This window comes from Mobula birostris, chromosome 10, assembly GCF_030028105.1.
Source record: "Mobula birostris isolate sMobBir1 chromosome 10, sMobBir1.hap1, whole genome shotgun sequence".
NCBI lineage: Eukaryota > Metazoa > Chordata > Chondrichthyes > Myliobatiformes > Myliobatidae > Mobula > Mobula birostris.
The window spans coordinates 117,561,262-117,577,145 of record NC_092379.1 but is presented as its reverse complement, the minus strand read 5'-3'; the positions used below and the strand labels follow the sequence as shown (position 1 = coordinate 117,577,145).

Sequence of the window (15,884 nt, the reverse complement as noted above, 5' to 3'; positions counted from 1 at the left end):
AGAAGTGGGTAATAAGGTAAGTTAGAAAAAGTCCCAAGTTATAACTTAATTTCTCATTTGGAACAAGTCATCTCAAAGAGAGGGAAAGGCAATTTCTAGAGAGCAATCAACACTGGAAAGGAGAAGCTCTTCACATCACATAAACCCTCACTTTCTAGGTTCAGAAATGAGCAGCGGTGATGTGAAAGGAAGCAAGTGTGCCTACCGAACTGTACCTCTACAACATTTGCTTCATCCCAGTAATCTGAGAAGGGAGGATTTCTCTCTTCACTTTAGTATTTGCTAATATTTTGGACAAACAATTGTCTGTCTACACAGTATCCATGGCATTCACTACCCAACCCTGCTGGATTCTCACACTGCTTCAAAAGCCTCACTCCTTCCGAAAATCTCACATATGTGAAGGTCTCCCGCCACTCTGGTGTGCTGTTATATTGAAAAATTTTGGAAGAGCAGGGTGTCAAAGACTATGGAGAGAAGGCAGGAGAAAGGAGTTGAAAGGAATAATAAATTAGCCATGATAGAATTAGAGAGAATACTTGAAGGGCTGAATGGCCTAATTCTCCTCCTATTGTCTATGGTCTCACTATTCCAATTCCACAAGAAGAGTTTAAACCTAAATTTGCAAAACAATTGCACAAACTGATGAGAATTATCAGTGTAAAACACATGTGGCCATGCTCCTCTGACCTCTTTCATTAACAAGGTGTTTTCATCCACTGAACTGCTGCCGATTGGATTTTTTTTGTACCGTTCTTCTTAAATTCTAGAGACTGTTATGCATGAACATCTCAGGAGATCAGCAAGCAGTTTCTGAGATACTCATACAACAACTGGCACCAACAATCATTCCATGGTCAAAGTCACTTAGATCACATTTCTTCCCCTTTCCGATGTTTGGTCTGAACAACAACTGAACCTCTTCACCATGTCTGCATGCTTTTATGCATTGAGTTGTTGCCACATGATTGGCTGATTAAAAATTTGCATTAACAAACATACAGATGTACCTGCTAAAGTGACTGCTTAGTGTATATCTACCTACATAAACACCTTATATACATTATAAATAGTCCATTTGCAGCCCTGAAATCCCCAGTCAGAGGAATTTAATTTTATGTAGAAATAATTTAACAACACTAAACATATCATAGCCGCACCACATGGTAGTGTACAGCAGTGTGGCTTGTAGAATCACTCTCTGACAGCTCCCAATGACATGGGTTTAATCTTGTTTGCAGTGCTGTCTGTATTGAGTTTTCATGTTCTCCTTGTGGCATAGATTTCCACTGGGTCCTTTGATTTCCTCCTACATCCCAAAAATGCGTGGGCCCGTTGATAAATTTTGATTTGCAACCAGTATGGAGATGAGTGGCACTATGGAGGGTGGGGGGAGTTGATGGGGAGAATATTAAGAGATTAGTGAGGGTAGTTGTTTGATGGTCACATAGATCTGGTGGGAAGGATCTTTTTCCATGCTGCCTGTTTTATAAGGGACAATAACTTGCTCATATATATATATTTTATACCTAATATGATCCTTGCACTGTATGCCGCAAGAAAAATCTTAAATCACAAGGTGCACATATTAGCAAATATAAATAGAAATTCATGTGCAATGTGTTTGCAGTATCTGTTCTTCATGGCCTATGAGCAGGATTCTGTACCATAAAAGGGATTATGAAGTAAAATATTAAAATTAAAGGCAACTTTCCTGTTATCCATCCAAACTGATTAAGGAATTCCATTCCTTTCTGTGTGTCATTCAGCCACTAGATCCTGTCCTTTAACAGTCCATGATGGGGGAGTCTAGTACAGAGAGTGGTGAATCTGTGGAATTCTCTGCCGCAGGAAACAGTTGAGGCCAGTTCATTGGCTATATTTAAGAGGGAGTTAGATATGGCCCTTGTGGCTACGGGGATCAGGGGGTATGGAGGGAAGGCTGGGGTGGGGTTCTGAGTTGGATGATCAGCCATGATCATAATAAATGGCGGTGCAGGCTCGAAGGGCGGAATGGCCTACTCCTGCACCTATTTTCTATGTTTCTATGTTTCTATGAAAGGGCATGACTTAAGGATTGAAGGGCGCTCATTCAGAACAGAGATGCGAAGAAATTTTTTTAGCCAGAGGGTGGTGAATCTATGGAATTTGTTGCCACGGGCGGCAGTGGAGGCCAAGTCATTGGGTGTATTTAAGGCAGAGATTGATAGGTACCTGAGTAGCCAGGGCATCAAAGGTTATGGTGAGAAGACAGGGAAGTGGGACTAAATGGGAGAATGGATCAGCTCATGATAAAATGGCGGAGCAGACTCGATGGGTCGAATGGCTGACTTCTGCTCCTTTGTCTTATGGTCTCTTATAGTCCAGGAGCAGGTGTAGGTTATCGGGCCCGTCAATCCTGCTCCACCATTCAATAAGATCATGGCTGGTCTGGCCATGGACTCATCTCCACCTACCTGTCTTTTCCCCATAATCCCATAATCCCCATAATCGTTGTCCTTGCCAGAGCGAGGAACTGGCAAATGAGCAAGGTGCTAGTGAAGGGATAGTCCAATATCACCAATTTAGCATATGGCAACCAACTCTGCAGGTGTGGCCACAGTAACTTCTGTTCTTTTCTCAGACCTCCAGCATCTACTGGTATTTTGATTTTCATTGGTCATTTCAACATTCCACCCCTCAGTGTTGTCTGTGATCCAAATGTCTCTTCACTGTTGATGGTACTAGACACAGAGAATATTTTATTGCCCTCAAATAAAAATCTTTTTACAGTTGTTCTGGATGAAGTTGGAAATGTAGCAGATTTTGATCAAGGCCTGGCATTGAGCACTTTACTTCCTCGTCCCTTCACATCACCCAGTTTTATTCCTTGACTCCTCAGTAACTTATCCCAGTTTAACTGCCCATGGATTCAAGTTATTTTTTTTAATGTACAGCCTTGTACTCGAGTGTTAGTAAAATAAATTCCTTGAGTGCTCAGCCCATTCTAGTGCTCCCTCTGGCTCCAAACATCCTGACTCTCTGCACCGTGGAGTCCGAAAGCACAGGAATGCAGAGAGATCTTTTGTTTCTTTAACCCTAGGCTGCTGAAACAAGTTATTTCATTCTGAATGGAATCAATTAACCTACTGCAGACCGGGAACTGAATTTGAAACCTTGATGATTCAGAACTCAGATGACTCAGTACACAGTGACAAAACTTTTATTTACATGCCATCAAATCCATGCCAGTTCTCAGAGCTAATTCTTTGTCCTATTTATTTCCCTGTAATGTATTCTCTCTTAAATGATTGTTAACTCCAATTTGACTTCCTATGTCACCCTACACTAGGCACCTAGAGAAGCTTATTAACTATTCAGCTAGTTGGAAGAAATCATGTGGGAGAAACTCGTGCAATTACTGGAAAAATATCCAGTAATTGTGTCAACTTGCTCTTGCAGAAATGTGCCTCCAGTATAACATCCCATGTACCGTCAACCTTCAGGCCAGGTCACTCAAGGACTTGTGCTGATATTATTTTGCAACTGTGTGTGCTCTCTTAACTATGTGTGATGTGTGCTGTGTACTGTGTGTGACCGTATGTACAGTGTTTTGCACCTTGGCCCCAGAGAAGTGATGTTTTGTTTTGCCGTATACATGTGTATAGTTGAATGAATATTAAACTTGAGTTTGAACTCCACACAGACAGCACCAAAGGTCATTATCGCAGCTGGATTGCCATGTATCAGCAGCAAACAATAGAAAATCTGCAGATGCTGGAAATCCAAGCAACACGCACAAAATGCTGGAGGAACCTAGCAGGCCAGGCAGCATCTATGGAAAAGAGTACGGTCGATGTTTCGGGCCAAAGCCCTTTGGCAGGACAGCACTGAATCGGCAACACTGCTTTTTCTCAGGCATTATGCTGCTCTAATTGAATTTCTTTCAAGGCATTTGCATCATTTGTAATCACTATATTTATAAAAAGAATTATTTCTAAGCCACATATTAAATAAAAAGACTAAAAAATCTGCACAATGTGCTCTTTATGTCCTTCATACAATTTATTTGGAAAGCAAATGGTGTCTTTTTTTTTGAGCAAACCTGCAGATGTTGGAAATCCAAGCAACACACATAAGGTGCTGGATGAATTCAGCAGGCCAGACAGCATCTATGGAAAAGAGTACAGTCGATGTTTCAGACCGAGACCCTTCATTAGAACTGGAGAAAAAAGATGAGGAGTCAGAGGTAGAAGGTGGGGGAGGGGAGCAAGCAACACAAGGTGATGGGTGAAACTCGATGGGGAGGGGAGCACAGGGGTGCTGGGAAGTTGACTGGTGAAAGAGATAAAGGGTTAGAGAAAGGGGAGTCTAATGAGAATGACAGAAGGCCATAGAAGAAAGAAAAGGGGAGGAGCACCAGAGAGAGGCAATGGGCAGGCAAGGCGATAAGGAAAGTGAGGGAAAAGGGGATGGGGAATGGTGAAGTGGGGTTGGTGGGGGCCATTACTGGAAGTTTGAGAAATTGATGTTCATGCCATCAGGTTGGAGGCTACCCAGACAGAGTACAAGGTGTTGCTCCTCCAACCTGTGTGTGGCCTCATCACAACAGTAGAGGAGGCCATGGATTGACATGTCGGAATTGGAGTGGGAAATGGAATTAAAATAGGTGGCCACAGTGAAATCCTTCGTTTTCTGGTGGATGGAGCATAGGTACTCAGCAAAGAGGTTTTCCAATCTATGTCAGGTCTCACCGATTTATAGGAGGCCACACTGAGAGCACCAAACAGACTCACAGGTGAAGTTTTGCCTCACCTGGAAGCGACTGTTTGGGTTCCTGAACAGTAGTGAGGGAAGAGGTGTAGCGGCAGGAGTAGCACTTATTCTTCTTGCAAAGGTAAGTGCCAGGAGGGAGATTAATGGGGAGGGATGAACGGACAAGGAGGCTTCATGGGGAGCGATCTCTGCAGAAAGCAGAAAGTGTTGGGAAGGGAAAGATGTGCTTGGTGGTCGGATCCCGTTGGAGAAAGTGAAAGTTACGGAGAACTATGTGCTGGACATTGGGGCTGGTGGGGTGGTAGGTGAGGACAAGAGGAACCCTATCCTGGGGGGCGGGGGGGTGGTGGTAGGAGAATGTGGTGAGGGCTGACATGCACAAAATGGAAGAGATGCAGTTGAGGGCAGCTTTGATGGTGGAAGAAAGGAAGCCCCTTTCTTTGAAGGAGGACATCTTCATACTGGAATGAAAAGCCTCATCCTGAGAGCAGATGCGGTACAGACTGAAGAATTAAGAGAAGGGATGGCATTTTTACGGGTGGGAAGAGGTAGCTGTGAGAGTCAATGGTTTTATAATAGACATCTGCAGATAAGCTGTCTCCAGAGACAGAGACAGAGAGATTGAAAAAGGGGAGGGAGGTGTGAGAAATGGACCAGGTAAATTTACAGGCAGGGTGGGAGCTGGAGACAAAGTTGATGAAGTCGATGATCTCAGCATGGGTGCAGGAATCAGCACCAATACAGCGTCAATGTAGGGTGGGAAAAGTGGGGGTGACAGCAGTGTAGGCGTGGAACATAGAGCTGTTCCATGTAGCTGTTCCATGGCTACACATTTTGTTTGAAGGAAGTGGGAGGAGCTAAAGGAGAAATGATTAAGGGCGAGGACGTGTTCCACCAGACGGGGTCGAGTGGTGGTGCAGGGGAACTGGTTGGGTCTGGTGTCCAGAAGGAGACAGAGAACTTTGAGTTCTTCCTGGTGGGAGGTGGAGTTGTACAGGGACTGGACATGTATAGTGAAAATAAGATGCTCAGGGTCAGGATATTTGAAATCACTGAAAAGATCCAGAGTGTCAGAAGTTTTTTGAGCATTGATCTGCAAACATAATTGCAATGTGGGTATTTACATTAAAACTCTTCAATTCTCTATCTGAATCTCACTGCTTATATGAACCAAAGGCTGAAGCTGAGACAAAGTTACATAAAAATATCTACTGTGAAGCTTAATTTATATCGATAAGAAATAAATTAAATGGATTCACAATAAGATAGAACAATTTCACAGACTTTTTATGATACTTCAGGTTCAAAGAGAAATAAAAATTAAGTAAAAATTATTTTTACTAATAGTTGCTATCTATAATAGCAATTGCAGGAGGACTTAGACAAATTAGAAGAATGGGCAAAAAGTGTTGATAAAATTCAGGGTTGGGAAGTGTATGATAATGCATTTTGGTAAAAGGTAACAGTGCAAACTATTATCTAATTGGGGAGAAAATTCAAACATCAAAGATGCAAGTGGACAAGAGACCTCGAGCAAGCCTTCCAGAAGGTTAATTTGCAGGTTGAGTCTGTTTTAAAGAAGGCAAGTACAATGTTGGCATTTATTTCAAGGGGAATAGAATATAAAAACAAAGGGAGAATGCTGAGGCTTTATAACACACTAGTCAGGCTGCACTTGGAGTACTGTCAACAGTTTTGGGCCCCATATCTCAGAAAGGATGTATTGTCAGAAAGGAGAACGTCCAGAGAAGGTTCATGAGGATGATCTGGAAATGAAGGAGTTAACATTTGAGGAGTGTTTGGCAACTTTGGACCTGTACTCACTGGAATTTAGAAGAATGCGGCGGGGGTGGGGCGTGGGATCTCATTGAAACCTACTGAATGTTGAAACGACTAGGTAAGGTGGACATGGAGAGGATGTTTCCTATGGTGGGGTTATCCAGAACTAGAGGGCACAGCCTCAAAACTGAAGGGCAAACTTTTATAACAGAGGTGAGGAGGAATTTTTTTAGCCAGAGATTAGTAAATCTTTGGAATGCTCTGCCACAGACTGTGGTGGAGACCAAGTCTGCGTGTATATTTGAAGTGGAAGTTTATAGTTTCCTGATTGGTCAGGCATACAAAGGATATGGCGAGAAGGTAGGTGTATGGGGTTCAGTGGGACCCAGGATCAGTCATGATGGAATGGCAGAGCAGACTTGATGGGCTGAATGGCCTAATTCTGCTCCTATGTCTTATAGTCTTATAGTTATATTTGCATGTTTTCCCTATTAAAACTTTTCAATACTTTTTACGTTCTGTTAAGTGCAATGACTATCATTATGTAACACTTTGAGAATGCTGGTCAAAGTTCATGGAGAATATGACTTTGGAATATAAACCATCACCAGTAAGGCAACTTTTTGAACTGTGATGCCTTAAAAGAGTTTCTGAGAAAGGCTGTCTACATATTCCACATGTGAAAGGGCAGTTACTCCCGTGACAGCTGTCCTACATGCTTTAAATACCACTAACAGATGTTTAAAAGCTGGAGATGATAAAAGATTGTGAACTGCTAACATTTTTTTTTAGCAATGTAATGAAGTGTACAAATCAATAGAGCTTTGAAATCTCATTTTGATACTTTGGGTCTTAACTTTCTTCCAAATTAAAAATACCAGATGAAGAATAAAAGACTACCAGATGATATTCAACTATTTTTCAAAGGATTATGAGCGAATATTGCTTGTCAGAACAAGTAACAAATTATTCTTTTACTACTTAGAACACAAACATAGAAAGTAAATAAATTTCACCTAACGTACCTGAAGCTGGAAGAACCTGCCTCTCATTTTTGTACCAGGTGATGACGGGAAAGGGTCGCCCTGTGACGTCGCAGTTTAGGATCACAGTACTGCTGCTGTTGACCTCCATGTTTGTCAAGTTTTTCTGCACAATTGGGGCAGTCTTAGCTGGAATGCAACAGAGAAAGGGTAAAGACATTCTTTGTACCTTATCTATAGAATGGAAGGATACAAAACCAGACATCTCACCCTGCAAAAACTCATTTCAGGGAGGTAGCACCATCAATTTGCGGGAGACTCGCAGAACTTCTGGGAGAGATGGGATGTCTGCAATAGAGTATCTCTCTCTCTCTCTCGCCCGTGCTCTCGCTTGCTTTCTCTTTCGCTCGCGCTTTCTCTCTCACTCGCGCTCTCTTTCGCTCGTGTGCTCGCTCTCAAAAAATTGATTTCTGTGATATTGTATATAAATTGCGGGCATCAGGGAGCCACTATTAATATGCGGGAGACTCCCGGAACTTCCGGGAGAGGTGGGATGACAGCAAAACACATGCAGACTGAGAGATTAGTTTAAGTTGATGTCATGGTTGGGACAGAGACTGTGGGCCAAAGGGTCTGTTCTATATTCTATTTCTCTTCTTCTTTTTCTCATCCAATGACATTGACTACCATGTGATTGCTTTTATTGGTTTTTGATTGCCTGAGGCAATGGTAGAGAACTCTAACTCCTCAGTGGTTCTTTTACTTGTTCCCCCTCCCCACCTCACCGTTGTTTTTTTTTTAACCTTCTCCCAGGTAGATGGATGTATGGAGCAGGTAGAAAGAGTGAGGAGTGGGTAGTAAGAGTGAGGAGTGATGAGTGGCAATGATCCTCCAGGCATCTTGATCAAGGGGCAGGTTTAATGTCTGGCTGCACATTTTGCCATAGTCTTGCTGAGTATGCTTTCACTGTTACAGTACCACATCCAGCTTTAGTGAGCACGCTTCCTCAAAATACTGGACATCAAAGCCCTGAAGCAAGTCCCTTTCCTCAGCAAGAGAATTTGATATTCCACCTCCCTTGCTTGGAGATAAAGGAGAGTGTCAATTCTTGCGTGGCTATCGCTTTGTATTTACAGTCTGGCTATTGGGAAGTCACTTTAAAATGATTTGTTACAATTGCATGCTAATTTTCTGGCCACAGTTATCTATGTAACAATCCCTCACTGTACTCAGATCTGAAATATTAGGAGAATTGGTGTGCTCTGGAAAAAGAAACAAGACAAATGGAAAATTTAATATTAGTTATTGGATGATACAATACCTTGTTGGAGTTCTAACCACACACTGAGGTTAGCAGTTAGAAATAACTTAATTTATAAATAACACTCTATCCTAGGATGAAATGGAAATTCCTCCTCTTAAAATACGTAGATTTTCAGTGTGCTACTTAATAAATATCATAAATGTTTGCTGATTCGATGGTTCAGTTATGAGAAGTGCGGTAATAATTAGCTGAAAGGACCAAGAGAAAACATTGTTGGCTTAAGAATGTCAGAACCAGATGACATCATCATTTTATAAACCAGTGAATCATCTTTTCTGAAGATCCATCAGCCTTACATTATCATTCAGAGATTTAAAAAATTGACTTCTGTTCAAAGGTCTACTTCACAAGCCTTCAAAAAAAGATTCCCACAGTATGGGAGCTCAACTATTTTGTGATACGACTAACAGAAATTACTCAGTACTGAACGCTTCCTCTCTTCAAATGTTGGTATCTGTGTAAGCTAACCTTTTGGTTTAAAATTAATGTGGATGGAATTTCAGCATACAAATCTAGCCAGAGCAGGTTGAACCCTTGAAAAAATATGCTTCTAAACAAGTGTGGTCATCTTATGAAAGCATATTCAGAGAAACTGACTATATTTCACTTTATTTATTCTTGGGAGTTGGGTGTTTCTGACAATTATTTCCCGTCTAGCCTCCTGGAGCCTGACATAGTGGAATGATGTCAGTGAGCAAGAGCCAACCATACTGGTGTGGCCTTGGAAGCACACAAAGGCCAGGGTGTGTAAGGAAGTCATGTTTACTTCCTAAATCAGGTTATCACCTGCACTGGGCATTGGGGTTAAATTGATGTAATCATTGTAGAATTGGTCAGTTTCAAATCTGCTACTGAATAAAGAACTTAATCCAGAGAAACCATTTCTAAAGACAGCTGACTGTGCGTGTGTGTGGTGGTGGGGTGGGGGTTGTGTTGAATATTAATATGTCTTGGAAACTTGCAGAATTAACTTATTGTTTCCAATACTTAATTTAAACGACTGATATTTCAGTGTTTTCAGAGCGAGCCTGTGTGAGTATAGGCTGACGTGTCTTAGTCCCAGGACTACACATAACCTACTGATATATGTTGGGATGAGATCATCAGCGTGTGACTTGAGTTGTCTGAGGCCCAGTTAAGCGGCAAGTTCCCAAGTTATAAAAGGTCCAGAAGCAAGGTGAGGAAAAGCACCAAGTATTTAGGAGCTAGAAAGCTTTTGCCTCATGCAGTGATGAGCAGATACACTGTAAAAATGAAGCTGTAGAAACCTGTAGCAGCAATATGGAGAAAGCATAGAGCGGTATTTGTACAGAGAGTGCCCCTGGAAAGTAGTGGTGCAGAATTAATAGGCTGAAGGTTCTCCTCTGTTGTAGAGAACATTAGTGAGCCAGCTGCCCATTAACAACGTTAATTTCAGACCATTTTTAGACCTTTGGAGAATCTAAGCCACAGCAAAGCATATATCAGGCTACTGTTTATCAATTACTGCTTGGCGTTCAACACAAACATCCCTTCACTACTACTCAAAAAGCTTCAAATCCTGGGCCTCTGTACATCACTCTGATACTGGATCCTTGACTTCCTTATCATAAGACCACAATGTGGATTGATAATAACAACTCATTCTCACTGACAATCAACACTGGGGCAGCTCAAAGACGTGTGCTTAGCCCACTGCTCTAACCTCTCTATGCTCATGACTGTATGACTAAGCACAGCTGAAATGCCGTACACCAGTCCTTACTGAGCAGTTCAGCAGTGGAAAGGGTGAGCAGCTTCAAGTTCCTGGGAGGATCTATCCTGGGCCCAACACATTGATGCAATCATGATGAAGGCATGTACCTTGTCAGGAATCTGAGATTTGGTACGTCACCAAAGATTCTTTCCAGTTTCTATGGATATATGGTGAAGAGTAATCAGATTGGTTGCTTCGCTGCCTGGCATGGAGGCTCCAAAGCACAAGGTCACAAGAGGTGGCCGAGGGTTGTCGACTCTGCTCGGACCATCATGGGCACAACCCTCTCCACCATCAAGGACACCTTCAAGAAGCAGTGCCTCAAGAAGGCAAAAGTACCATGTAAAGACATAAAAATTACAATAAATTATGAAATAAATAAGTAGTGCAAAAGAGAAGATAACAAGTAGTGTTCATGGGTTCATGACCACTTGGAGATCTGATGACGGTGGAGAAGAAGCTGTTCTTAAGTTATCGGGTTTGGGTCTTCAGCTCTAGTACCTCCTCCCTGGTGGTAGTAACAAGAAGAGCACATGACCACAAAACAACAATTTTCATGGCCTATATCATTGACAATAAACCTGATTCTGATTCTGAAATGTGTTCATCCCACCACAGAATCAGCCTGATCTATAAATGGTGTTTTCGATGAACCCACAGACAGATTTGATGTCTTTTGGATGGTTCACTGTGTTGAAACCTGTAAAAGCAGATGATCGGCAGAGAGTTAGTGATCAAATGGGCGAGGAAGACGTGTGCCTTTTCATAAGGGGATTTGTATCATAAAGTCAAGATGGAAGGGTGAGCATTCAGAGCAAATGATCTAAATCTGGATTTCATAGACAGTATTTGAGACTGCAAGTGTGCGTAACTGTGTGCTGTTGGGGACGTATAGTGTGTGTGTGTGTGTGTGTGTGAGAGAGAGAGAGTGTGAGATTCAGTGTGTGAGAGAGAGCGAGAGAGTGTGTGTGTGAGAGAGAGAGTGTGTGTGTGTGTGACAGAGAGAGGGGGAGAGAGAGAAAGAGAGAGAGAGAGCGAGCATGCACACCCTGAGGACAATAGATTTCTGCTATTTGGGGGAAACAAGGAAGGTGTCAGACATATTGCCATATTGCACAGGTATTTACTGATACGCTCTCTTGGACTGTAAGTAGTATGGTAAAGCACTTAACTCACAGCTCAACCCTCATCACCTTCTGTTAGCTGATGGGATTCTTAAGGCCTACTATGCCTAGGCTTAAAATTAGATTGCAAAAGTTAAGGCAGGTGATTTTATTATAATATTTGAAATGACCACCTTGACTCCCCTTACTTCAGTCACCGTGCTTTTCTCATCTCACCTTCATTAAGGCCAAAAGTATGTAAGTTTCAAGTGGATTAGGCTCTTTTGTCAGATATTTTGGATTTTACTTTTTGACACAGTCCCAACCACCTGAACTTGGAAGGTAAGGTTCAGACCCGATCAATTATAAACTATTCAAAGCTCAGTTCATCCACATCTGACCATCATACTTAGACTTCCAACAGGACCTTCTGAATTGTGTGTAGGAAACAGTGGCCTTTATTTTTTACCCTTGACCACAGATGCTCACAGAAACAATGCAATTTCCACTTGTTACTAAGCTGATGTCAACTAAGGTAAGACCCACAAATGTTCAAATTGGACACCTTCAGTGTTGGTATGACAAAGCCTCCAAAAGTGGTAATTGGTGGATTGTTGAAAGAGTTGAAATTTAAAATAAATTCGACGCATATGCAATTCTACAAATTCTATTGTGAGTAACTTACGTTCTATGTAAACATTGGTACGCCTCTCGCACTTGTTCCCACAAGTTCTATCTATCGCTTTGCACTTGTAAATTCCAGTGTTGCTTGTTGTCACATTTCTGATATTGAGAACCAGTGAAACGGAATAGTTTCCTTCAAACCTTTGGGTAAAGCGATTCAGTCGAACCTCTGAGGAATCCTGAAATGACTGGTAATACCATGAAACGTCCTTTTCGTAGTACTTTCTGACTTCACAGGTGAGGGTTAAATTGTCTCCTTGTATCCATGATGTATTGACATTTGCTTCAAGATGCAAGATATCTGACTGATCTAATCCGAAACAAAGACAATAAACCGAGGTGACATATAGGATTTAATAGATTTTTCTTTAAAATGACCTCAAAACTTTTTAATAATTGATAAAATTTTCAATACAACATGAACAAAAAAATAAATAACACAAATAAAACATAATTTCAATGAAGTGGCATAAATTGGACTTGGCAAATATACCTGTGCCTTTTTAAGTATGAGTAGGTCTCAAGTTGATAATCCTACTATATCCCAAATGTCAGGTGCTTTTTATAAATATTTTTATGCAAAATATGTTGCTGGAACATCTCTGGTGGCTTTTTGCTGCACAATTATGGTGAATAGTTATTAAAGTGAGCATCCTTTTCACATTCACTTCCCTAAATTATAAAATATATTTTGTCAGAACTCCATTCAGACTTACTGACTTGAAGATTCATGAGATTTGATTTAAAGTAGCAGATAACCCAAAATAATTCTTCACATATGAATTTTAATTCAGTTGTCTAATAGTTCCAAGTTTAGAAATTTTACCACAATTACTAAAATGATAAGATTATGATTAAATATCTGTCTGAACAACAATAATGGTTTTATGCTCTTCTGTTCTGCAGCTTCACTCTGTTGGAGTGAAGATTCATTGCAGTCTCCTGTTCTAATTCTTTCCATTCCAGGATCATGAATCTACAACACTCCAAACTGCCATCCATCTTCTTAGAATAATTGGAATTATTTTAAAACCCATTTTGAAATTGTCTGAACACTACCTTCATAATTTATCTTCTCAATTTATCTTGGTCTTATTCCTTGAGATTATATTATACAGCAATTAATACATCTTGAAAAGAAACTTGCATCAATTTAGAATTTTTTCTGACCTTAAAGCATTCCACAATGCTTCTCAACTAAGCACAATGTGAGAGAATTGACAAGTTTATCTTTATTAAAAAATATTTATTATCTTCTTGAGGTGTCAGTTGACCCTCTATTCATCATTTCATCCAAATATCCGCACTTCAGTGAATGTAGCACATACCAGCAACAGTTATTAAATGTCAACCGACGCCCATACTCAAAACCTTGTAATCCATCCTGGAATTATGAGTTTGAATTAGAAGTGAATATTTAACTAGTGCAAAAATGCAGTCAACTTCAGTGTTTTTAAATTAATGAAATTATAATTTACTGGTGAGATATCTGAGGTAATTAAACTCTCCTCTCTTCTATGCACATAGTGTCCTTTCTGTAGCATTATTTCTTCATTATCTAAAGAGCTGATTTTAAAAAAATGTATTAAATACTAGTAAACTAGTGGATAATCCTAATTTCATGATATATGTCAGTGATAATAAGCCTGATTCTGATTTAACCATGATCACTTTAGCAAATAACCCACAGTTCTCAAAGCAAAGAAGACATTGCAAAGAAGTTGATATAAGTGAGTCATTTAGAATTCTTCCTGGGATAAAGGGTCTGAGTAATAAACCAATATGTTTATTTTCAGCTATGGATGCAAAAGGTGAAATTATCCTCCACAGTTGGAAGGTTGTCCTTGATACTTTAGAAAGCTAATGTACTTATTCCAGAAAGGTCAGGCAAACAGTTCAACTACACACATATGAACTTTATTCAACATTTTGGCACTTAAATGTTATTAACATACAGCGTTACATTGGAATTACCTAAGGAATCTAACCCTAAATAATCACATTATTGCATCTATGGTAAACTTGTTTATAGTTAATGATAGCTTAGCTCGACAAATCTAAACTGATTAGTACTATATCCTCTAATAATAATAATTTGAAGATTATCCAATTAAAAAATCACTCTAGACTGTTTAAATTTAAATGCATCTAATGCTGATTCCAAGGTTGGTAATCATGACTATTGTCTAATTTCCTCTTTGATAACTGGAAAAAAATACTTAATGTACTAGATCATGCAAACCCTGATGAGAGGCTATTAATATTTTCTGAAGAGTTTGACCAATCCCAGACTGGACATCATTAACCACTTGCTATAACAGGTTGAAATTTCAGATCATTAACCTGGAGTCAAGGGAATGGTTGAAGATCAGACTGGCACTTTGATAAATTCTCTTGTCAAGATATAAACTCATCTGCAGATTTTCTTTTGCATATAACCTTAGTATTTAGGATCTTGATACATGAGTAATAAAAATGCAAATATGAGACTGAAGCAAAATTAAAAACAAACATTAAACTTAATGAGCCCCTGTAAGCATATGGATTATAATTGAAAGGTTGTTGTACTGATGTATACAAATGCTTTGACCTTATGCCCTTTACATTTGAAATAAGCAGCATAGTTTTAGATCTATTAACTGTCTACTCTTCGGTACTGGATGTGTCAATACTGTGATGAATCCATCCATTAACAGCAATTAAATACAAAAAAAAGAAAACTTATTTCTGATGTTCTTAGTTTTCAGATGCATCCATGAGCTTTGATTAGAATCAAGGCAAAGCTTACATCAAGAAAAGGTCTCCTTTATTCTCACTCTTTGCCTTCTGCCAGTCAGTCAATCTTCTGTTTATGCTAGTATCTTTGCTGATGTACCATGGGCTCCTATCTTGATTAGCAGCCACGTGTGCGGCACTATATCAAAGGCCTTCTGAACATCCAAGTAAACAGTATCCACTGACTCTCCTTTGTCTATCCTGTCTGTTATTTCATCAGAGAAGTCCAACAGATTTGTCAGGCAAGATTTCCTGTTAAGGAAACCATGCTGACTTCAGCCTATTTCATCATGTGCCAGCAAGTACCCAAAACCCTTAAAAATGATCTTGAGCATCTTTTCAACTAGCCTATAATTTCCTGTATTTTGTCCCTCTCACTTCTTAAACAGTGGAGTGACATTTGCAATTTTCCAGTACTCTTGAAAGTTCATTACTAATGCCTGCACAATCTCTTCAGCTACCTCTTTTAAAATCACAGGGTGTAGTCCATCTGTTTCAGGTGACTTACCATATCTATCTTCACACTTCTCAGCTTCTCAAGCACATTCTCCTTAGTAATAGGAACTACTCTCACTTCTTCCCCCTGACACTCTCCAATTGTTGACATGCTGCTGGTATCTTCCACAGTGAAGACGGACATAAAATACATATTTACGGATTTTTGGTAAATATCAATCTACCAATTTTTGTTCCCCATTACTACCTCTGAGGTTTAATTTTCCATTGATCCAACATCTACTCTTGCC

The 15,884-nt window shown here is 40.2% G+C and overlaps 1 protein-coding gene across 1 annotated transcript in view; it reads right to left on the bottom strand.

The window, feature by feature from the left end:
* kdrl (kinase insert domain receptor like) overlaps nucleotides 1-15,884 on the bottom strand; it is a 222,878-nt gene that overhangs the window by 64,407 nt on the left and 142,587 nt on the right. Inside the window, exons 13-14 of the mRNA XM_072270842.1 lie at nucleotides 12,365-12,673; nucleotides 7,560-7,706 (exon numbers count right to left, since the gene is read on the bottom strand). Of these exons, the coding sequence (XP_072126943.1) occupies nucleotides 7,560-7,706; nucleotides 12,365-12,673 (456 nt within the window). The remainder of the gene's footprint in view (nucleotides 1-7,559; nucleotides 7,707-12,364; nucleotides 12,674-15,884) is intronic.